The 24,928-nt window shown below is 45.6% G+C and overlaps 1 protein-coding gene across 2 annotated transcripts in view; it reads left to right on the top strand.

Moving 5' to 3' along the window:
• ZFR2 (zinc finger RNA binding protein 2) overlaps positions 1 to 24,928 on the top strand; it is a 124,015-nt gene that overhangs the window by 17,874 nt on the left and 81,213 nt on the right. For both annotated transcript variants that reach the window (XM_014520872.2, XM_025206621.1), the window contains exons 2-3: positions 8,033 to 8,267; positions 16,911 to 17,025. In XM_014520872.2, coding sequence (XP_014376358.1) covers positions 8,033 to 8,267; positions 16,911 to 17,025 — 350 coding nt within the window. The remainder of the gene's footprint in view (positions 1 to 8,032; positions 8,268 to 16,910; positions 17,026 to 24,928) is intronic.

The following is a 24,928-nucleotide window of genomic DNA, read 5'->3' as shown; positions in this document are numbered from 1 at the left end:
TTATCAAGGGGTATATTGAAGGTTTCCAAAACTTGGGGAGGGATATTACCCAGATGAAAGTATCAGAACAATTTTTGTTACCTGGTGATAATTGTCAGCAAGATGACTATCCACAAATGCCAATACCATGTCTTCCCTTTGCTGCTGCTTCTGATGTCTCTACAACACATTTGACCGTTTTGTTACACGTGCTTGTCTTTGTTATTGTACTCTGCAAGACCTTTCATTGTACGTGTGCCTTTGAGTAGTGGGCACTGCAGCAGGCGTTGCATAGTCTGAGGCTCTGCCACAGTCCCAGGTGGTTGAACCAATGGTATAGCCCCACTTCTTGATTAGTTCCTTGGAGAGTCCCACTCTGGTACATAGGCAATTGAGACATTGCCCCCTTTGCCATAGTTCATCAGCCCCGGTGCTAAAGACTTGGCTACTGGAGCGTCCATTTTTTCCACTGTCAGGTATTTTCTTCAGCCTCTCGTTTCACCTCTATAGTCGTGTCTCCTTAGGTGTGGCATCAGTAGGTTGGGTGCTGGTGAGGAACACCTGCATGACTTCAGATATGTGTGCTGTAGGATGGTCATACAGCGGGTGTCTCGCAGCTTGAGTTTGTCTCAATTGTTCTCTCCTGCTGGCCACTGCTCTTCTGATGTCTGAAGCTCTTCTGATGTCCTGGAGCAATGCCACCCAGCAGGTACATGCTGGTTAGGCTGGTAGGCTTCAGACATCCTGTGATGCATCAGCAGCTATCGTTCAGAATAGGGTCAAGGCACTTAGTTTGTATGGCTATCTCCCATACAGGGCATGAATACCCGGCAGAAGAGAAGCTGAGAGCCAGGGCAGTTGTTCGGATGGTTGAGGGGCTAGCACCCCCAATTTTGGGTTAGCGAGCTTATATTGAACGTTGTTCCAACTGCTCACCTTTGCTTTTGTCTTCAGGATGTGTTCTTCGTATGAGAAGGTTTAATTGAGGTTTTACTGAGCTAAGCAGTTTTACATAGAAGATGGTATTGAGCGGAGTTGTGTTTACACCCCTCCTTCTCTATTTGTCACAATCACAAATGAGAAGGCAAAACAGTTCAAATTGCCATGTGTGGATAGAGATGTGACGTTGGAAAAGCTTAAATTCTTCACCCAGCTCCAATATAGTTGTGATGACTGTGTGGTTGTATGGTTTGTTTGGATGTTATATGTTGAAAGGATTTCTTCTTTAGATGGGTTTTGTTGATCAGGGAAAGGGTTAGTAGCTAGACTGCAGAGTGAGGCCTGGCTAATGGCACTCTGCCCTGTGGATAGCACTGGAAGGATCCCTTTTCTGGAGAACTCTGGCTCTTTCTAAAACAGTGGTCTCCAACCTTTTTAAGTAGGAGATCACCTTTGGCATTTAAAAGCAACCCAAGATCTACCGTGCGCCGCCGCCACCCCGCACCCTCCCTGCCCAGCAGGTAAGTCTGTGGGGAGGGAAGGGGGTGCAGATTGAGGCAGAGTGAGAAAAGAATTATTTGGGGGTGCACCTCCCCAGCAGGTAAGTCCCACCTGGCCGGGCCCCACTCAACTTACCCCTGCTTCTGCCTCTGGTGCTGTCCCTCACCATGGGGACCTCGATCGAGCCCCCACCCCTTCCCTCCCCCATGGACTGACCTGCTGAGCTGGGGTGTATGCATGCATTCATGTGGGCACTCAGCCCCTCCATCCCAGCCTCAGTTCAACTTGAAGATCTACCGCAAGAAGCTCCAAGATATACCGGTGGATCGAGATCCACTGGTTGGTGACCACTGTTCTAGAAGATGGGGGTAGGAGGGAAGGAGATATAAATAGGGTAGCTGCAGTAAGCATGTGCCAGTGTGTGCCTACCTGTGCCTCTGTGAATGCCTGCCAGCCTGCAAGAAGCCTCCTGGTGTGAAGCCCCAGAGAGTGGAGGTGGAGGGACAGCAGCTGAAAAAGCTGAAGCAGTGGTGCAGAGCCAACCTGCTGAAGGAAGCAGAGATCTCCAGGGAAGAGGCAGAGTTTCTAACAGAGAGAATGACAAACCACCTGCAGACTGTGAAGTAAGCCCTGGCTGGGGTGAAAGAGAAAAGTGTTATGTTTTTGTCCTCCCTAGTTCTGTTGTAGTGTTTCCCCTAATTATTAAGGGTGGGTTATTTTATCCCTAAAAGTAACTGTGATGTAACAATCTCTCACCTAATGGGGAGTTTACCAAGTCAGGGGTCCCATCACAAAAGTATTGGAAACTACCTACTGCTCCTTGCGTGTTATGTTTTTTGCAAAAAAAAGTACGTTACTGACCTGGCAAGTACCTTCTCCACAAAGCTTACGGATACCCTATTCTTACTGGTCTCTAAAGGCAATATGTTTCAAAGGTAACTCAAAATACATTTGATAGTCTTTTGAATCTGTGGTATTAGCAGTGGTAAAGAGGCAGTCATGGCTCCAGAGATCTGGTTCAAGTCACAGTTGAGGATCTTCACTTTGAAGAGTTAAACTACTTCAATGAAAAAACAAATGAGATGCTACAGACACTTGAACTTCAGAGTTACATTGTGCTTCCTAAGGGTCAATATACTTTAAGCAGAAGTTCAGGCCTTATAGTAAATGCTGTTGTGATTTTCAGTCAAACTTCTGCCTTTTCTGTAACACTGCTGCTGCTGACATTTCATGCTGATGACCCCCCTTATAAAACACTAGAGAATTCCACATGCTCAAACAGCTGTTCGCTGGTCCTTGTTACTGTGCCTTTGACATCAGACAGGATTTGATGTTGCAGCCAGGAAATACGAAAAGACCACTACCAGCCTCCTTTTTCACAATTGTTTAGCCCGCTGCTATTCCACCTGGGCCAGATTAAGTTGGACTAATGGATCCTAGACATGTTAGTAAACAAAGTATAATAATATCAAGTTCTTGTTTCTACATTCCTCACATTTCCCCTTCTCATCCCTTTTCAGGGGCTACTCTTATAGGAGCTTGCTCAAGCTCAGGGTCTGCTCATTGTTGGCTCCAGGAGCCATAGAAAGAGCTTCCATACATCTCAGGGGAAATTGATATCAAAATATGGTTCTACAATAGTTCTAAGAAGGAGGTAACCAGTCTTGGACATTTAAAAATAAATAAATAAAATATCAGTGCTTTCATTCATGAGCTCAAGTTCAGGAGACTAACTGTTGCAGTTATACATCATCCCTACAAACAAGGGGATTGGTTTTCATCTTTCTACGTACAAAATGCTCATTTCCTCCATACAGAAAGTTTCTGTTTCATGGTGGGTTAGGAGTGCCACTAATAAAAAGTGTCTATGGCTCCAAGAATGTTTACTACGGCCCTCTTGGTAGTAGCTATCCACCTCTGAAGACAATGGACTGCAGTTCACCCATTTGGATGACTGGCTAATTAGGCAGCCACCTTTGAATAGGCCTGATGATCAACTTGCAGAACTCAATTCTGGTCCTCGTACAGAAGCAGAAACTACTTTGAGGTTGGTGTCAATAAAGGCTTAGCTGCCACCAGATTCTCTTCCTAGAAAAGCTTGTCCTGTCATTTAAGAAGTGCCTTTTAATAACAGCAAGGAGACATCTCTAATTCTTGTGGCACATAGCCTCTTGTACCTGGTACACCACGTACTGGACTTCATGTCAGAGAGCTGCAGACCTGGACGAGGTCTGAATATCATTGCTGCAGCTTCTGTCTCAGCATCTTCCTCTCACCTAGGGCTCTCCCTAAGCTCTTTCTCCCTAAAAGTGACGGAGGATCCCAAGCTCTGTTACAGGCAGTTCCATCAACAAGGAGAGTGTGTGATAGTCATTGTAGATCCCAACGATAGCCTTCTATCCAAATAAGGGAACTGTAAGGAGCCACCCAGTGTTCCTACCAAGGTGATCATCACTGATTTTTATCTGGCGGAGCATGTCAATTTGCTGGTGTTCTTCTCAAAGCCTAATTTCTCCTGAATTGGGGCCTCACTACACTTTGTCAATGTCAGAAGAGCCTTATCCTGCTGTCTCTGTGGGATCTCTTCTTTCTGCAAATCCATCCAACTGGATATCAGGCTGAATAAAAGTATGCTGTGAGATTGCTGGGGTGCAGTTGCCATTGTGGATATCAATCCATTCCTCCAGAGCCAGACCAACTCTATAGGCTTCGTACGCAATGCCCTTCATAAGTGGTGCTTGCAGGGTGATTAATTGGGGTGTGTGTAGACGAAACGGGGGCCCTAAATTGAAGTGATGGGTTTTTTAAAAACACTGCTCCAATTTAGGGTGAAGTAAACCCCTGTGTCATGTACACCTGTGTCTTAGCTGCCTCTCCAGTGGCGGGGAGAGGAGGGGAAGGCGAGCTGCCGGCTGGTGGCATAGTCCCTGGGCCTTAGGCGGGGTGGGGAGGTGCTGGTGCTTCCCTCTGCAGTAGCGGCAGCCCCCCTCCGGTGGCACCCACCCACAGGCACCCATCTTGGGCAGTCCCAGGCGTCACCACAGCCATGGAGGAAAGGACCAGGTCCCCACACAGATCATGCAGGCAGTCAGGCTCCAGGGGAAAAAAATAAAAAAGATCAGGCTCCCCACATTTTCTGGGCGGAGCCTGCCTTGCCAAGCTGCCTGCAGGGGCTGCCTGCACAGTCCCTGAGCTGCACGGAGCCCAGTACATTGCTTCGCGGCTATAGGGCAGCAAACTAAAAGTCCTCGGAAGTGTTTTAGTTTGCTGCGCCACAAAGTCATTTAAGGTGCGTTGCACCACCCGATGTGTTAAAGCAGCTGAAATTAATGCACAATACACCGCCAATGCATGCAAACACCAACACCATTAAAGCAGTGCAAAAGCATTTAACCCGCTTTAAAGTGTCATGCACACATACCCCTTGTTTCGTGTACACATGCCCTTGGAGCTCAAATTATATGTTCACTAAGCATTATGCCATCGCAAAACCCTCTAGAATAGGTGCTTCATCCAGTAGGGCAGTCCTGCACTTGCTGTTTGTCTGGAGAACTGCAAGGCAAACTTTCAGTTGTATGTGGGCACTGTTGTGGAAGCAACAATAGTGAGAATGTGTATGTAGAAAGTTACTTGCAAGAAAAATAAATTACTTAACAGTAGCTAGAGTTCTTCAAGATATATGGTCCACATATGTTCACATCTTGCTGCCTTCTCACTTCCTCAGAGTCATGTACAGTATAAGAGTGTTTCAGAGGAAGCTGAGGAGTGGGAAGCATGCACCACCCTTTGTCCCTTCAGTGTGGGGAATAGAAGGAAAGGGCAACTAGAGTGTACTTTACAGGTACTGCTAAGGGGAAAAGTCTCTAATCAAATGTTTGGGATGAGAACGTGAATACAGACAATGAGTCTTAAAGAACTCTAGTTACTGGCAAGTGACATTTCAGAAAGAAGTAGAAGTGAGGTTTGGGATTAGATAACATGCTGTCTTTGGGAGACTCTACTTCTTGATGTCCTAACATGGGAAACCCAATTGTCACACATCAGTTTACCAATACTTTTAAAAATAATATTAATTAAAACAGCTGGCCTGTGAGCCACATTGTGGATGCTCACTTGGTTTTTTTTTAATTTAGGGACTGTACAAAAAAGAGAAATCCATATATCCCAAAACTTTATTATTATGCAGTTCTCCCCAACTTCTAAATGTTACCCCAAAGGTATGTTACATGACTACTCTTGGTTGCATACTTATTACTTAGAGATATTTTTAAGCATAGTGTTTTAATTTGCTTTCAGTAAGTTCAGGCATTCAAAAATACTTATACACATATGGATGCTTTGTAAAAATGTAAGCATGAAGTGCTGATGAGGAATTAGGTCAGAAGCATGCCTTATCTTGGTTGACATTTACATTGAAGGACTCATACGTGACATACAGGGCTCAAGGATAATTCTAAAATGTTAAATAGCTAACCTCTATGGTACAATTTATCTCAATTATTATACTTTTTAGAAAGGAAGATGATTGGATTTCAATATACAAGGACTTATTTAGCTCATACTATGTAATTCTTAAATATATCAAACAAAGAAGAATATAGTACTTTCTACAGAGTTGGGAATATATTTGGGAGGGCAGAGGACCAGCTATGCTATTTAAAATAAAAAAAGTAATGTTGAATTAAAAATAAATACATTTAGTGTCTGTTCATGCCAATTCATGGAAAAAGGCATTAATGGAAAAATACGGTCTTGTTGGTGGTATGGTATCTGAAATTCCTGGGGTGGATGTGTAGAGAGAAGCTAGATGAACCAATGGGTAGTGCTCTACCCTGGGTTATGGGAGACCTGGGATCCATTTTCTTCCCCTGTGGGTATTTAAGACAGATATTGGAAAAAAAATATTCTGGCAGTGAGATGGAATGACCCAGCTCAGGTCCAAGGTAGGCAAGAACTAGGTGTGCCGCCACTGTTTCTCCCTGCCTGCCTTCCACCCCTACCAAAGCCCCACACCTCTGCAATGCCACAGAAGCCTCTAGCTCCTTGGGCCATGTCTTGCCAACACCTGACTTAAGCCATAGGCATCCTAGGAAAACCCAAACTGTGCTGAGGAAGGAAAAAGTTATGACTATAAAATGCAACACGTTGTATCAAGGTAAATCTGCCCAAACCTGGAAGTTTATACCGTGATTATTCTATTCCCAGATATTTTGTTCCCAGGGCAGTTGTTCATTTATGTGTAACTATCCCAGTGCACTTTTCTCTAGTCTTTTGCCTCAAGGAGAGAAAAAGAGAGGAGACTTTAAAATGGGGACAGCAGTGCTCCCATAGCATTAAAATAGCTTTACAAGGATGAATTATCAAAGATAGTGATGAGCCTTGGATACTTTGTTGTTGGGGGCTATATAAATAGCATAGATAAGGAAGTACAGTAGCATCCTTCTTCAACAACCTTACAATACAGGGTCTCCTTGCTTAAATGTTGTCTATTAGTCTTTAGTTATTATCTGTTCTAAGTCCATCTGGTGGTGACATGTTGCCAAGAAAATATATGTGAATTTAAAAAAAATGTATACAAGGTTATGAATAATCAATATATAAATTTAAGAAATGAAATTTATGAGCGAAATAACCAGCAATGGAAGATAAACTTTAGGACCCAAACCATGTTGTTTTGGGGACAGATCTTCAGATGGTTTACATCAGGGGCAGGCAGCTCTTTTGGCTGAAGGGCCACTTAAGTTTTGGTGAGCTGTTGAGGGCTGCATGGATAGCTCTGCACCTTGACAGTTGCCCCGCCCCCCCAGCTGCCATGTTGGGACCAGAAGTTCTGTCCCCATCCCCTGACCTTTGCCACTGGAAGTACCTCCCCTTTCCCCAGAAGTACTCCTTTTGGGAGGGAGGGTGCTGCAATCTTGAAACAGAAAAAATAATCATATACAAAACACCTACTATATACAAAAACATCTACTATAACTTATTTTAATTTTATTTAAGAATATTTTATACTAATTTATGTACGTTTCCGAAGTGTATCTAGAGGTGATTGCATAATAGCTCAAAATACAATCCTACTCATATATTGCATGTGGGCGGTAAGGGGATGTATGTGGGGGGTATGGTTGGGGAGTGTGTGAGGGTATAGTGAGTGGGTGTACATGGAGGGGTGTATGTGGTTGGGGTGGGGGCTGTGGGAGGGTGTGGGGTTATGGTGGGTGCAGTGGGAGAGAGAGAGATGGGGCCGGGCTGCAGACACCATTGCGTGCGGCTCGTGCAGACTGTGTGCGAGCCTCACACGATACAGCTAGGCAGACCTCATGTCCAGACTGCATTCTTGCCAGTCCCAGGGCATCAGCACGGGCTCTGCACTCCCACCTGCAGGTGCCACTCCCCCGCCATTTCCATGCTTTTCCTCCTGCAAGCCTGCCTGCTGCTGCTGCTTCCCAGCTGCAGCCGCCACCACTTCCTGCCACACCGGCCACCACTTCTCACAGCCCCCCCACCACTCCCTTCGCTGCCACTCCCCACACCCACCGCCACTTCCTGTGGTACCCTTGCCAACACCACTGCTTTGTGCAACCCGTCAGCTTTAAGATGTTTTCTTGTTTTACAGCACTCCGCCAGCTACAGCTTATTCACATCCAACCACTGTACCGAGCTACACCATCCAGCAAACTCCTGGGGTGGAACATCCTGTAACACCATCTTATGCTCCTGCAGCCCAGGCTGCCAGACCATTTGCTACTCATGTCTATGGAGTGTACCAGACACATTCAGGACCGGACTATGGTTACAGAGCACCGCAACAAGAACCTACCCCCCAGCCTACCACAGCACCAAACTACCAGGTATTCATCCAAGAACCCTTTTGTTGACTTCATTGTTGTTGTTTGGTAACGTGTATGAGACTGTTCATATTAAACCACACAGGAAAAACTTTTTCTTATGTAGAATATCAAGGGTGGGATAGCGAGTATGAAATCATACTAGTACTGCTACTAATAATAGTAAGCATGTAATAATTCTTTACTCCATTTGTAGAGTAGAAACAAACAGGTCTTTTCAGATATTTCTTCCAATCAGCTCAGTGTCCAGAATTAAAAAAATCACCTGCTTTTAGCTCATTGTACTACTTGATGCCATTATTCAATGAGTTGGATGTAACTGTGAGTGAATCTGCTATTATCCAACTACAGATAAAGAAAAGGTTAAGACAGTATGAAAGGCTGTGAAGGTTACATGACCTGAATTTTCTTCCTTGGTATTAGAAGGTATATCATGTGGGGAAAAAATGAATTTGCTACAAAGTATATTTATGTTGGCATCTTTGTGCTTGGTGTATGCTTATTTTCTAAACCAAGGCTGTCCAACTCCAGAGCAGCTAGGGGCTGCACACCACACAGGTTACAGGTCTTGGGTTGCATGTCCTGCAGGCTGCATGCTGCAGGGGCTGCACAGTCTTGTTAAGACCCCCACTGCATGCAGCCTTCCAGCTGTGCAAGCAATGCGAGCCCCACACTGCCACCTGAGCCCTACGCTGCCACCACCACACAGGCATTTCCCCTACTTCCATTGCTGCCATGTGAGTAGCATGAGCCTCCTCTGCACTGTGAAAGCAGCCCACTTCCAACACTGTATGGGCGATTTTTCCTCTCCCACAGTTGTGAGCCCCCTGCATCATGAGCCCCTTGCCGAAACCCCTCACTGGCACTGCTATGTGGGCAGGGTGCCTTCTGCTGTGCTGCTTCAACTCGGGGACTCCAGCTGCCACTGCATCTAGAGTAATGGGAGTACTGGTAGTCAGGCAGAAACCCAGGGAGGGTTGGGGGATAGGTGCTATGTGTTAACCTTCATGGACAGGATGCAGCCCAGAGGCCCAGTTGGAGAGCCCTATTCTAAACAGTAATATAGTACTTTTTAAAAAGACATAGTCTTAGTATTATCTGATTTTGTTCTGTTATACTGTACACAGGAGGTAATAGTCCTTACTTAGTTTATGTTGATTTACCTCTATTATGAATCCTCAGAAAGTGCTTATTCCATACATTGGCAACCTTTACAATTAAAGCATTTTTAAAAATTGATCTTCATGCCAACTTACATGGCAGGCAAGATTGCATAATCGCCTCTTCTCTAAAAAAACTTCTATACTTGCAGGAGAATCTATATTAAAATTTCCCAATCCACTGAACTACAACATAGGCTTTGTAGTAGGCCTGAAAGGCTAACAAATTTGAGGTATGAGCTCAAGGGCCTGAGAGTCATGGAAGCAATCACTCTTCACAGAGAACACCCTGCCAATAGTTACATCCCTCTCCTGATAGCTATTGTGGGAGTATGTATGCTGCTGAAATAGCCACTATGAATTTCCATTGTGCCATTTCATTGTCATTTTTTAAAGGAGAATGTACTTTAATGGCTTTTTTTTAACAGTAGCCTCAACTAATGCCTGAGGAGCATTCTTGTGTTTTGCAGGTGATTGAGTAAATCATTGTCTTTGGGTTCCTTATGATTGATTTTAGGAACGCAATTTTATTTTGAGTATTTTGTTCCAGGGTTATAGTCTTGATCTAGTGAACTTGCTGATAACGCTTAGCAAGGAGTGGGACTAAGTTTGGCTAGGTATATAAACCTGCTTATAGAGAACCTTAAGCAGCAGCTATCTGCCTTAGCAGCAAGGACTGGACAGTTACCAGCTATTGTGATCTTCACTGGATGCTGTCTGCCTGAAGAGAGAGAGGAGAATGTATCTACATGAAAGTGCAAGCTGATAGCCATGATGGAAGAAAAGGTACATGGTCTTCAAAAACAGCTGATCACCTTGCAAAGCAGCAGGGAGATGGAGGATTTCTGGGATACTGAGGCTGGGTCATTACTACAGTTAATCTGCTGGAGAAAACAGTGGAGTCAGGTGCCAAGGGGAATCAAGGAAACAAAGAAGACTGAAAATCTGTAACCAGAAAAAGAATCCAAAGGATATATCCAGCACCTGAAGAATATTTGATCCTTCAAATTGTGAATAAGACATTTGAAGAGAACAACCTACAAGAACTAGCTGGAAGAAAATAGCAGTCAGCAGAAGAAAAAAATGCTTCATAGCTCAAGCTAGGTGGATCTCTTAGAAGCCTAACATGATTGACAGTTGACTTCAGAAGAGAATCATTCTGGGGGGATTGCTAAGACTGGATAATGCATTCTGAAAGGGGCAGATGGATAACAGAACAGTTTGCTGCCTTCTAGGAGCAAAGGAGGACATCATCTCAAGAGTAATTGAGTTTCTGAGGTCACTAATTGAAACTCCTATGGGGATCCACTTTGACACTAGTGACCCCTCATCAGAAACAATTTTATCGAAGAGGTAACTGAAACAGTAGGTAATCTTATATTTCTGTTTCCATCAAGTAAGCGAAAATGAGGTATGAGGATGAGATCTAGTTCTAAAATCTTGAAGGACACAGCATGAATCAATCAGTTCACCAACTATAGATAATACTTCATTTGTTCAATAATTCTGTTTTAAATGTAAAATGTGCTTAAACGTTTTTTCTAATATATCCAACATACTTAAGATTAGTTTAATGAACTAATAAAAAGAACCCTAAAATGCTCTTTATGTCCATTTTTCATTGAACTCCAGTTTTTGTGCAAATGAAACTTGGCACGTACCATGAATAAAAAAAACTTATTGTGGCACAGTACTTTTGGGTGCCTGCCACTTTAAGGGCTTGGAGTGGCAGCAGGGCAGCCTGCAGGTGCCTTCCAGCCCTGATGAGGCAGTCACATGACTGCAGGCAGACCATGTGATTGGGGGAGAGGGTTGAGCAGCTTCCATTTTAGCTCTCACCCTCAGGGCTGAGCCAGCAGTCTGCTGCTGGCAGCTGGAAGAACACCACCCGGCTGAGCGGCTGCTCAGAACATCTTAAAGGTAAGGGCAGGAGCTGTGGGGATGGCAGGAGGATCCTGGTCCTGGGCATGACCAAAAACTAAACCCTGCTGGGGAAGGATAGTCTGGTGGGAGTACACCTGGTGGGGTAGTTCCCCAGAAATGCCAGGCCAATTGCCTCCCCAGTGAAAGATGGGTAGAGGTGCCTTATAACCTCAGCTCCCACTACCCAGTGGGTAATTTTAAAGCCGAGAGTTAGCAGTGGGGCCAGGCATGTCTATGGACACCTGAGTCCATGGAGTGTAAGACCCCAAACTCTGTGAAGGGGCATAGAGTTGGCCCCAGTGAGGGGGCAGAAAGGGGCTCTGTGAGGGGGTGAAAGTGTATAGAAGAGCCTGCACAGAGTAGGGCGTATGGGGGCGACTGAAGGACTGTGTGTGTGTGTGTGTGTGTGTGTAGAGTAGGTTTGCAGGGGTGACCTGAAGGGCAGCACAAGGGCCAACCCCCACAAGTGGCAACAGGAGCAAATTCCCTGGAGAAGGGCTAGCGGCTGAGTTCAGCCTAGTGTGAGGGATAAGACTAGTACCGTGTAGAGTAGTGTTGCTGGAGTGACCCGAAGGACTGCGTATGGAATGGCCGGAGCGAGAGTAGTTAAAGCTTGATGGCCCGAGGGGGGACACTCAAAGAGCAGGGCAGGTTGTGAGTGGCCCAGTGAGGGGCAGGATGAATGAGGCCCTGTGAGACGGGACGGAGTGCAAGAGGGGAATGCTACAGGCCCAGCAAGGGGCAGAGTTTAGCCCAGTCTTGGACCAGAGCTGTTATCAATTTGCAGTGCTATCTGCGAGGCATGGGACATGTTGTAGGGATGGTACAGAGCTGTCTACAATGCTCTAGGCATCCAGGCATTTAATGGGCAGCCTCCAGCACTCAACATCTATTTTATTACACCAAGTCATGGCAGGGAGACGGGGCAGACTGCTCTAGACAGGTGGGTGGGCTGACGTTAAGATCTAGTCTTGAGTTGGCCTCTTGTCATACCTATTAATTACGAAATGCATCATTCACCATTTCCAAACATAGCATGTCCAATACAAATACCAGTAAGTTTGTTAAGGGACACAGTTGCTTAAATCATAATCAGACTTTAGTAAATAAAAAAAAAAATGCAGAACAAAAAATAAATTAACTAAGTTTTTCTGATTGCTGATTTAAATTATGATTAAGATCAGTTACTTTAAATATTTTATTTAAATTAGTCTATTGTAGGCCTAGAGTTTTATACAGGTTTATGCCCTTCGTCATTTTAGAGCTCTTGAACCGGTTTAGTTTTTGCTTCCTCCCCCTTGGGGTTAAACTTCAAAAGATTTGTTGCCTATATTGTTTCTGTTTTGAGAATTTGCATGAGTTAGTTCCTAGTGTTTTGGTCCCTAAAGTATTCCCTGTCTCACCTACTGAGCCAAGTATATCATTGCTAGCAAACTCTCCAAGATAAATATAATGCCTGTAACTCTGATGCAATAGTCCTTTAAATCTACAGGCATTTATACACATACTTTTCTGTCCTGCGACCCAGCACTTAGGAGCAGACTCAATTAATCGAGTCTGCTCTGCATGCAAGCTGAGGTTACCTGCGCCACATGCAGTTGTACAAGTGGCGAAATGTGCGTCAGTGCGCAGAAAATGGCAGCAATGCACTTTTGAACTAAAGCATCTCAGATGTGTTTTAGTTCAGAAGTGCACCGCCGCCACTTTCTCAGCGCTGACACACATTTTTCTACTTATACAACTGCAGGTTTCACAGTGCCGGGTGCCTCCATGTGTAAAAATGCCCTACATGTTTTACTAGTAGCATTCATCACAGTCACCGCAACCCAAGTTTTGACAGCAATGCTATGTCATAAAGGTTGAATGCTATCCTTTGAGTATATACACAAAACAAGAGTATTGCTATAAAAAGATGCCAGTAAGGGTTCTGAAGCTGTACAAGGGTAGCAAAACCTCTCCTACTTTACTCATCTGGGGTCAAAATTAGGTAATTCAGCTAACTTGTATCTGTACAGGATCATGCAGACATAGCAGTTACAGTCTAACAGCTGCTGCACATTTCATAGTAGCTCCCTCTTCCCTTCTAAAGCAGCTAAAACATACGTTTGTCCATCCCTTTGGATATATAAAAAGGGACATAACACACAGAATTACAGAAGTGATCATGTCTGTTTACTTAGCATTGCAACACCATTACCAGTACCCACATCCATGCTTTCAGTTTAATGTGGAAGAATGGGCAAAATTCAAATGTGGAGCTCTGAAACTTGGTCAAGGGTGGGAAAGCAAGCTTTACAACGTTAAGCTTAAAGAACCCAATTTATTCACATATCAAAGAGGAGGTATAAGATGTAAATTGATCAATGTGTGTAAGTACCTTAATCTGGGGGGAAAAAACAACTCTAATGGTAGTGGGAGATAGCTTTTCAGTCTTGCTGACAAAGACAGAACAAGACCCAGTGCCTGGAAATCAAAGTTAGACAAATTAAATCTCAAAAGCTGCAATAATCTATTAGAGAGGATAATTAAACCCTGCAAAAACTTACTAGAGAAGATGGCAGACTTTCATATCTTTCCAAAATCCAGTTTCTGGGAGAAATTCAACAGCCTGTATATGCAGGATGTAGGTTGAATGGCTGTAAATAATCTCTTTTGACATGAAGTCTTGTGAATCTTCCTGTTTGTTATCTTCTTTTGTGGACCACACCTAGAGATGAAATGCAGATGGAGTGGACCAGTACCATAGAGGTGGTACAGAGAATCTTCTTTAAATCCCCAGCTGATATACCATGTTTACAGTCAACTGGTAGCTAAATTGATGTCATGAAGAAATTTTCTCCCAGGTCAGATTGGCGGGACCTTGGGGGTTTGTTTCCTTCCTTTGTAGCGGGAAGCATGGAACATTTGCCAGCATCATCCAAGTATATACTGTCAGTTGAGTAGCCTGCCATTACAAGGGCCTTGGTCATTGATGTCACTTTTGACTTTTACATTGATTGGATATGAGGCCAAAATGTTTCAGCCAAACTAAGATTATTGGGAGTATAGAGATGATTGGGTGAAACTGAATGGACTTTGAAATGTAGGTTAGACTAGATGGTCTTTTCGGGCTTTAAAATTCTTCTATAAAACTGTTTGAAATGAGATATGGTTCACAGACTAACAATAAACCATCATACTTTGCACTTCTGTTAGCAACAACACTATTTTATCATCTTATACTTGAACTCTGAACATCAGTGTTGCCACATCTTGATAAAGAAAAGGTGCATTATCACTACCCATGCTCCCCTATATCTTATAAATAAATAAATCGATTTAAAGTCTTTCATGAATACAAAATCCTTATGATTTTACAAATGTTTGTTGCTGATGTAGTTGTGTTCCAGCTATCATTTCTGTTAGTTACAGCAGCAATCTCTGCCTTCATTCTGCTAATATTTCCATTGTTTGCTGCCTGTATAACTTATAGGGCTGTAAGAAGCTTTGGGTGCTGATTCGATTTGGAGGAGATTCGGTCCAATTTGGTGGCCAAATCTCCCAAATCTGAATCAAATCAGGAGACTAATTAAAAGGTCTGAAACGATTTGAAGCTCTCCAAATTGATTTGGAAAAGATTCAGAGAGCTTCTGTGATTCAGGCAGTCCTAGCTCGCTGCAGCAGAGAGCTGGACCCAGACTCCATGCCGGTAAGTAGGGGGTAGGGGAGGGGGCGGAGGGGACCATGAGGGGACCCCTGCCAGGCCCCATCCCGAAAAAAAAAAAAAAAAAAAAAAAAAAAAAAAAAAAAAAAAAAAAAAAAAAAAAAAAAAAAAAAAAAAAAAAAAAAAAAAAAAAAAAAAAAAAAAAAATAAAAAAAAAAAAAAAAAAAAAAAAAAAAAAAAAAAAAGCCCCACTCACCAGCTGCTTCAGTGGCCTCAAGGCTTCTGGGGGCTCATAGCAGAGCCCCCCACGCAGTGTGGGGTAGTGGGGATCACCCCCTGCCTGGCAGGAGCCAGTGAGTTGGGCCTTTTTTAAAGGGATGGAGGTGGGGCAGGTGGGGCAGCCATAGAGGGGCTGGGAGCAGGCAGGGGTCAGAGGGCTTATTGAAGAGCCCCTCACGCAGCACGGGGTAGTGGGGGGCAGCAGGGATCCCCCCCTGCCTGGCAGCAGCTGGTGAGTGGGGGCTTTTTTTCCTCTTTTTTTAAAGGGCCAGCAGCTGGGAGAGCGGGCAGGGGATGAGGCCGATTTGGAGATTTGGCTGATTTGGCGGCGGTCAAATCTCTGAATCAAATTTGGCCAAATCAATTTGGGACAGTGATTCGAATCGCCAAATCAAATCACTGTCCCCCGAATCAGCCAAATCCAAAGCGAATACTAGCCACTTTGCACAGGCCTAGTAACTTCCTGCTTTGTCTGTTGTTACCTATTACGGATGGCATAAACGTACCCCTATAAAAATGACAAAAGTCAGCGCTTTATGTCCTTCAGATTCCTTTTCCGGACTCATTTCTGTCATGACACCTGTAAGTACTTCCAGCTGATAAAATATGATGTGTACCCAGATAATCTGCCATTATTGGTTTGTCCTTCTTTCCCTCTTGTCCTCGCCTGTTATTTTTTGCTTCAGTTGTTTGTTTTGTAATTACATACCTGAATGTGTCAGTTCTGGGGGTGGCGGTTGTCTTTTTGGTTTTGATATTTTTATAAGACCTAACACAATGCATTCCAACCAGTGACTGAAGTAAGGTTTTAGGTACCATTATGAATAAATTGGTATTAAAGAATTTTTCTGATAAGTTCTTTTGAGGTCTGGGTTTTTGTGCCCTATTCTGTTTAAATAAACCTAAAATTTCTAATTCTTTTATGCTGCAGCATATGCTATGTGATCAAGGCAAATTTCCAGAGAACCAAAAGAGGTGCAAGTCTGAGAACATGCAGAGCTTTTCTGTCCTAAAGTCCAAGGATGATCCATTCTGAATAAAGAATATTTGTGGTGCTCTCTTTAAATATCTTTCTAAAATAAACTGACTTTTTCCAGTTTACAGAAATAAAGATATTAGGACAGTTTTTTCATTAAGTATACAGAATGGCTTTCAGTAGCGGATCCAGAAATGGAGCAAGGGGTGCATTTCACCCCTCTCTTTGTCTGTGCCATACATGCCAGAGCCCTCTTAAGTAGTGAACTCTGAGTTCATCAGCTGATCAGGGCAGGGTCTGGATGGACCCCCCTGCTTTTCGGTGTCTCCAGACCCAAGTGTTGAATTCTGCTGATGTTTGCTCTTCCCCTCCCTCCCTCTCCCTGCTGAATTCAGAAGCAGGGAAAGGACAGGACAAGCAGCGGTGGCAGTGCTCACCCCCTAGGCTCTGGAGCCATGCAAAAGCAGGGAATCTGGCCAGACCTGGCACCAAGATCTCATGCGTGGTACAGCCAAAGAGGAGTGTGACTGTGCCACTGCACCCTGTCTGGATCTGCCCTGATGGATATCAGGTTTGGTTTTTTTGTTTTTTTTCATGTGCCTTTTCTAAGTATTGGGTGGTGTACTGATTATCTTTCTTGTTTTCTGTTTAAATTTCGTATGCAGGATAATTACAATTATGGACGATCTCCATCTGCAAGTAGCTATGGGAGCAAACAGTACTATCAGCCACCTGCTCCCCAACCTCAGCACACTGTCACAGATTCTTACTACCCATCGAGTAAGTACCACAACTTTCCTGACTTTCATGTCTTTTTTTTTTTTTTTTTTTTTTTTTTTTTTTTTTTTTTTCAAGTATTGATGGTCTAGAAATGTTCACAGGTTTATTGGCAACGGAGTATCTGTTTCAGATAAATGTCAATTAGACTCTTTAACAACATTGGAAGGTGCCATACATTTTCTCTAATGTATGTTGTGTGTTTTTTCCAGTTCTTTATACTTAATTCATGTTATTTCAGACTAATATCACCACACAAGATATAAAATAATCTGGCAATATAAGCAATATTTCACCATACCAGTTTATTTAGAGAGTTGTCCAAAATGACACCAACTGATAAAGTGTAAACAGAAATCCAAGAGATGAAACCAAGCTGGAAATACTGTTATTTATAGTTTGAATTTGAAGAGAAATCTGAAATGCAATTTAAGTATTAAGTATTAGAACTCCATTCCTTTTCATGGGTGTGTGCTCATTAAAGTGAAAAAATAGTTTTAGGAGGTGTCTTGTTTGAGTGACTGGAAAAGCATGTCCATTGTTCAGGCCTCTGGGCATGTTTACATTTTAAACGGTAATTTCATATCAAATAAACAGTGCCCTTTTATGGAGAAAACTATAACCAAATATGGAGGGAAAGTTTGCATTTTATTGAGAAAACAAAAAGCATAGAAACTGACATTCATGCAAATTTGTTTGTTTTTACTTTTTTAGCTATGCTTTATTTCATTTTTTGTAACAATTTAGTTTTCTACATACGGCTGAAATAATAGTTTTAAATTTCTAGGGATGGTAACTGAAGTCTTTTCTGCCTACAGGAGTAAATCTGTGTTGTTGCTATTTCAGAGATGATGTGCATCTCATTAATCCTGTGTTTATTAAAAATTCTTATGATATCTTTGTGCGTTTCCCATCAGGAACAAATTGGGTCATTCATTTTGCAAAAATTGGTTATCATTCTGACTCAGAATTATTTTATGTTTAAACAAAGCTGTTGCAACAGTTTTATTGAAAATTCCAAAGAAAAATGTATTCTTATGAAGACTTGTTCAAGGGTATTATTTGGCTAGAGACTTATCAAGGGTTCTACAAATGTATAACAGGTTTGATAAGCAGTTGCCATAAGTAAAAAATATATATCATGGTAACTTTTTAGTAACTTTTACATCAGGGATACAAGGAAAATATTTACAAAGACAGCTAAACAAAATTCTTCTTCGTACAGTTCCACTCTGCAGAGCACTATCTTACGAGTTGTCATTTGACTAATTCCCCCTTTTCTTTTCTGTTTGCTAATGGTTCACAATCAGGTACTGCAAGACCCTTTTAAGAGTGCATGCATAGCCAGACCAGAAAGGCACATAAACCAGTTTAAGTGATCAGAAACTGGTTTAAACCTGTAAGGGAACATAAGTTCAGTGCACATAAACCAGATTCAAAGTTGCTGAAACTAGTTTAAGATAAACCTGGTTGAACGTAGTATCAGACTTAACTGATTTGGGTCAAACTGGTTTATGCAACTTCTGTCCCAGACCCTTCCTAGTTTAAATTAAATCAGAGTCCTTCAGCATCCCAGAATGCTCTGCAGCCCTGGGCTGGGCTGTCTGTTCCAGCCAAGCAGGGTTGGCCTTGCTCTTCTCCTCCCTAGCACACTATCACTGCTCCAGCTGGCTGAGAAAAGGGTGGGAATGGAAAACCCTGCTCTGGAGTGCTGCCAGGTCTGCCTGGCAAGGGGACAGCAGCCCCAGGCATCCCTAGCTCCCCACACCCCTCACTGCTTTATCAGCAGGAGCAGGGGTGGGTCCAGACTCTGGTAGCCTGAGGGGAAGTGGGGGTTTAATCCCCACATTGCAGGGGGGATGGCGCAAGCACCAGTAGGCTCTGCTCGTGCACCTTGAGCCATGAACCCAGGACCACAGGGGCCAGATGCTAGTAGGCTGAGGGGAATGGAAGTTTAATCCTCCCATTGCAGATAGCAGCGATGGGAGGGGCACTGACACAGCGCCCTGGGCCAAGTTCCTCCAAAGAGTGGCTAGCCGGCCGCAGGGAGGGGGCAGAGAAGGGGGATGTGACCTGGCTGCAGGGAGGGGGGCGGGGCCAAGACTAGGTATGGTGCCTGACTCACTGCTGCCTCCTACTCTGGCAGCACAGACTGGGCTGGGCCGCAGTTTACAGGTGGGCTGGAGCTGCAACATAGCTCTCCACCCCCTCCCTCTCCCAGCAGCAGCAGTGACAGAGCAAACTATTGCGGTGGGCATAGATGAAGCACCTGTCACCTACTGCCTGCTCGTGGCAGCACTGGGCGTTTGGGGCGGGCTGCTGCAAGCCAGGGGCATGGACAGTTGTGGGGGCAGGCAATGGACCACTGCAGCCCGGCCCCGCCCCACAGCCCAGGGGCCTAAGCAGTGAGTGACCCGCAGCAGCCCACCCTAAGCACACAGCACCACTGCGAGTAGGACCTCCACCCGCTGTGACAGTTCGCTCCGCTGCCGGGAGAGGGAGGGGCAGGCTGCCATAATCCAGTCACTACCTATGCTCCTGGGCTGTGGGGCCGGACTGGACCAGGCCGCACTCCTGGGTTGCGGGTCCGGGCGTTCAGGGTGGTCTTCTGTGGTCCAGGGACATGGGCAGCAGCGGGTGGAGCCAAGGGACCCACCACAACCCAGTGCAGCTCAGCCCCATGACCCAGGAGTGCAACCCGGTCCAGCCTGGCCCCATGGCCCGGGGGCGTAGGCAGTGACTGGTCCATGGCAACTCGCCCCTCCCTCTCCTGGCGGCAGCACTGGAGGAAGCCATCATGGTGGGGGGAGGTGAAACACTTGTCACCCACTGCCTACTTGTGGCAACACCAGGTGCTCTGGGCAGGCTGCCATGGGCCAGTCACTGCCTAGGTCCCTGGGCCAAGGGGCCGGGCCAGACCGAGATGCAGTGGTCCATTGCCTCCCTCTGCCACTGCCCAAACCCCTGGCCCACAGCAGCCCACCCCAAGTGCCTAGTATCACTGTGAGCAGGCAGCAGGTGACAGGTTTTTCACCTTCACTGACCCTCATCCCCTGGGGCTACTCCAGGCTGGGCCACACTGCCACAGCAGAAGGCAGTGGTGAGTTGGGCTCTGTACCTAGCCTCAGCTGCCTTGCTCCTTGCAGCCAGGTCACATCCCCTCTTCCCACAGCTGGCTGGCCTCTCCTCAGAGGGACTTAGCTCAGGGCACTGTCTGTGCCCCCCTGCCACTGCTGCCTGCAGTGGGGGGATTAAACCCCCCCTTCCTCTCAGGCTAATAGCATCTGGCCCCCACAGCCCCAGGTTCATGACCCCGGTTGCATGAGCAGAGCCTATTGGTGCCCACACGGCACCCCCATGGCATTCGGGGTATTAAACCCCCACTTCCCCATAGGCTACTGGGATCTGGCCCCAACCCTGTTCCTGCCACTGGAGCAGCCAGTGAGCAGGAGTGGGTGGCCATGGACCCCTGACAAGGGCTGCTTCTCCCCTCCCCCTCCAGGTAGACCCTGGCTGGGGTCCCTGCAGGCCAGGGTGCAGGTTTAAACCCCTCTCCATTCATAGTCAGCCCTGCCGGGGCCTGGCCATGCCTCCCCTCAACTTAGTTTCCCTCCAGCCAAGGGCTTGCTCTAGCGCCCCCCAGCATCTGGCTTGAGCTACTGCAGGCATGTGCCTGCATTTCCAGAGTCAAAAGTGAGTATCTGTTCACTTGCAAATTGGCTCAATCTGTGCAGGTTAAACTAACCTGCAAAGATTGAATCAATTCAGGCTCCAGCTTTTTGAATGGCTGTCCCTAAGGAAAGTGGCTATGGCAGGAGGGGATGCTCCTGTCTACTTTTAAGTTTGTGATAAAGTAGGTAAGATCTTTATCCTTCAGTCCTGAGTCAGTACAACAGTGGTTTTCAACTGGGGTCCTGCTACTTATGGCCTGCTACTTATGGCAGGGTGCCTTAAATCTGGACGTTTTGAGAACCGCTGCTATAAACCAACATTTCAGCTGAATAAAATCTCTTATCCTATGCATTCAACCCTCTGATTGGTAGAGTGCCTCATGAAAGTCAGTTTTTTCAGTTTCATGACCTCTGTGATACTTTAAAGCCAAAGCTGTAATTTTAATTGGATCTGAAAAGTATTTGTATTAAGTTCTGAAGTTCTTTCTCCAACAAAACTCCTGCCGAAGCAGCTGAGAATTTTGCCTAAGGACTGATGGATACAGGTGTTAAAAGGATGGTTGAAAGTTAAGTTTGTTCCCTAAAAATGAATATATTTGGGATGATGGTTTGAGCTGTCATTTTAAGAACATAGTATTAATCACACTGTAGGAGGACATTGGTTCTTTAAATCGGGTATTTTCTTTTTAGCAGTGATTATTGGAAGCTTTAGGGACACAGACAGAAGTGACAATTTTTGCCTGATCTGGCCACAGAAAGCAGTTTATAGCTGTGACCAAACACAAGTGCATGGCTGCAGACAGCTTCAAAAATGGCTGATCAGTTGAAAATCTGAACCCTCCTTGCATGGGGTGTCAGATGAAGACGTTTCAAAGGTTTTCTGTAACTGGTGTCTGCACTGGCTGCCAGCCTGTTGCTGTTTTCAGAATGGGAGGGGAGAAAGGGAATGGAGGGAATTTGGTTTGGGGATTTTTTCAGTCCCTGCTGGACGGTGAGACGGGTGTATTGGAGCAGCCAGTGGCATAACTAGGGCAGGGTGAGTGGGACGCCAACTCCAGGTGCTGACTAGAAGTGGGACCAGAATCGTCCCCTGGGCCTTTTGCCACAGCATGGACTGCTTTAACTGGTCACAGGAACTGGGCAGGGCAGCACTGCACCAAGCAGCGTCTCTTGGGAGGGTGGGGGGTGTAAGTGGAGCAAACAGAATGCTGCTTCTCCTTCCTCCCCTCTCTTCTCCCCAGGGTGTCTTTGCCAGAGCAGGCATGGCCCTGCACCTAATATGTCTGTACAGATGAGAGGGAGTGAACAGGGCACCAGGGTTGGTTCCCAGGGAGGCTGGCCATGGTGTTGCTGCTGCATGAGTGGAGCTGACACTGCTAAAGCAGTGGCCCAGGAAGATAAACTTTCCTTTCGCCTCACCCAGGTCATCTGGCCCCTCCCACTCCCTTTTCCCTCATCTACAGTATTCAGCATGCCCCCCCACCCATGAGCTTCCTATGCCTCTGCCAGCAGCTGCAGTAAGGGAGTGAGCAAAACATTGTGGCTGTTCTGTTAACCCCCTAGCTGCAGGACTCTGCAGGTACTGCTGGGTAAGCCAAACTGCTCTATCCCTTTTCTCTTGAGCTGAGCTGGGTGAACAGCCAGGAGTGCTTGCCAGATCAACTGAGGGCCCAGCAGCACCTGCAGAATCAGCTGAGGGACCACCCAAGTGGCTTTGCAGGAACTTCTTCCCCAGGGCAGACGCTTCTTCTGAGTATGTAGCAGCTTCTGCAGCATGAGCCCTTTGTTGGGGTAAGAAAGAGAAAAAGCCCTATGTGCTCCCTGTGCTGTCCCCTGTGCAGCTCATACGACATTACTTTCTCTTTCCCCTGGTAGAGGCTTATGCTGCAAAAGCTACTATCACCGTATTTCCTTGTTTAAAAGGCACACCCCAATTTCAAACATTTGATTTTTGGGAAAATGGTGGTGTATGTGGAAAAAAAAAGTAAGTAAAGCACTTCTCTAATTTTTTATGTTCATGCTATGAAGGGAGAATATATTCTTGGCTTATGCATTGATTCTTAAAGGGTGAAATTTGACCAGTACAGCTTAGCATATGTAACAACAACATATTATTGGTTAAATTAATCCAGGTCATCTTTTAATGCAACTGCAGTATTCTGTTCTGTGGCCTCCTGGGTCAGTGGTTTTTACAGGTTAACTGTCTGCTCTCTGAAGAATTGTTTCTCATATGTGAGTGCATTCGTCAATCTAGAAGACTCACTGCTGGATAGGTCTCTCCCACTCATCCACAGAAGCAGATGGCTCAGATCTGTGCGAGCAAAAGGAAGTTCTGATAACCAAATACAATTGAGCTGCCACTGTGCTCAGAGCTAGCTGTTGTTCGTCTTCCCTTTTTGAAGACCTTCTGCTCTTAGTCCTTCCAGGTTCGCTCCCAGTGTCAGAAAGTCACCTCTGCCTCTTCAACTTTTACTGTCTCCTGCAGCATGTAGCTGAGTATATAGGGGTTTGAGGTTTTTGAACCTTCAAAAGAGCTCCCTGGTTATGCTGGGTATATTTCAACACCAAACCAATGTTTTGGCTCTTGTGCTAATTCTTTGGTGATTTTTTTTTTTTTTTCTTTTCCTGCTTTTCCTGCTTGCTGAAGGAAAATGTCTCTGCATTGGCTCTCCTCTCCCTTTGCATCAAAACTTCTTGACAGACCTCTGTTTTGAGATTTTTCACTCTGCCACAAGAAACTCTCCCATTTTCACTTTCCTGAAAATGAGTCTATGGGGCTACCATGGCAGGGGCCTCTCAAGAGAAAAAAAGGTAGCAAAATTAATAAACAATCATGTTAAGTATCTGTTAGGGATATTTCTGCAAAACGTAGTATAGGTCGCTTGTACACATGACGAAATTTGTATAGCTTGTATAGCGCTTGTACACATGACGAAATTTGCCCTTTCTTGTGTTCCAACAACGTCAGAGTTTGCACGTGTAGATCACCCCTTTGTCCACCAGATGTCTCTTTGATTTGTAGATAGAAGGGGAAGAGATTTGCTGCCCTGTTTTCATAACTGGGTGTAATGTGTTTCTTTGGGCTCCAGGTGTTCCACGTCAGATGCTGTGGTCCACCCAGCCCAACATGAATTAATGTGGGGTGAACTTCCTTGTGCAATTGTGATTGGTGCAGCAGCTGGCACAAGAAAAAAAAATTGCGGCTATGGGCTGACTGCATTCAGTTAGGGGCAGGAGCAGATTACGGGGTGATACTGCCATTGTCACCCTGACCAGGTCATGGCCAGGGAATGGGGAGTAGAGGGGAGGGCGTGGGTGTCCGTACAGGAGAACAAACAGCCCAGCCTAATCTCAGGTGTGAGTTCAGATGTCAATTCTCCCAGGCATAACACAGGAGTTTTCAACCTTTTTGGATCATTATACCCCTGGCGGCCAGACATGGAGCAGTGTACTCTTGGCAGCTGAGAGGACAGAGCGGGGCAGGGAGGAGGTGGCGCGTGGCCAGACACATAGCGAGGGGGTGGCGTGCAGCTGAATGCAGAGTGGCAGGGGCAGCGGGCCCCCGCCGGCGTCCCCTGCCACACGCGAGCTTCCTGTGTCCTCCCCCCCCAATCCGGCCAGTTGGGTGGCACCTGCGCGGCAGCACGGGATGGTCATGGCAGCGCTCCATCCCGGCCCATCCGTGTGTACCTCCTAGGGCCTTCTCAAGTACCCCTGGGGTATGCATACCCCCAGTTGACAACTCCTGGCTTAACATACCACTTGTGGAGGATATCCCCAGTCTCTCCTCCTTACCAGACTCACTAAGGCCCAGTTCTAGTGAACTGCCACTGTCTTCCTTGCTTGAGGCAGCAGGACTCAGTCGGACCCATGGTTAGCAAGCTCCCAGGAGCAGAGGATGGGCTGGATACCTATAGTCATCTCTGCTTGGTGTTCAAGTACCTCCGTTAATGGTTGGAGGTACCACTAGTGCAGCACATTACACGTGGGGGTGCCATTCTGTTGAGCTCTTGCTACTCCATGTTGGAAAGCAGCTGTCACATTCTTGGCTTTTACCCTGCACTGGACCGCCGTCTTGTTGTGCCCCTACTCTGCAAGTCTCCTGGAGACATCCAGGTAGATATGCAAGTTAATGGTCGGGCTGTTGCTGACGCCAAACTGACTTAACACCTCAGGGTTTCCCAGCACATGCACCAGGCTCTTAGTTTCTTCATAGGACCAATTTGTCCTAGCTT

This window comes from Alligator sinensis, unplaced genomic scaffold (assembly GCF_000455745.1).
Source record: "Alligator sinensis unplaced genomic scaffold, ASM45574v1 scaffold103_2, whole genome shotgun sequence".
Lineage (NCBI taxonomy): Eukaryota > Metazoa > Chordata > Crocodylia > Alligatoridae > Alligator > Alligator sinensis.
The sequence above is the reverse complement of the archived record's forward strand: the minus strand, read 5'-3'. Positions and strand labels throughout refer to the sequence as shown.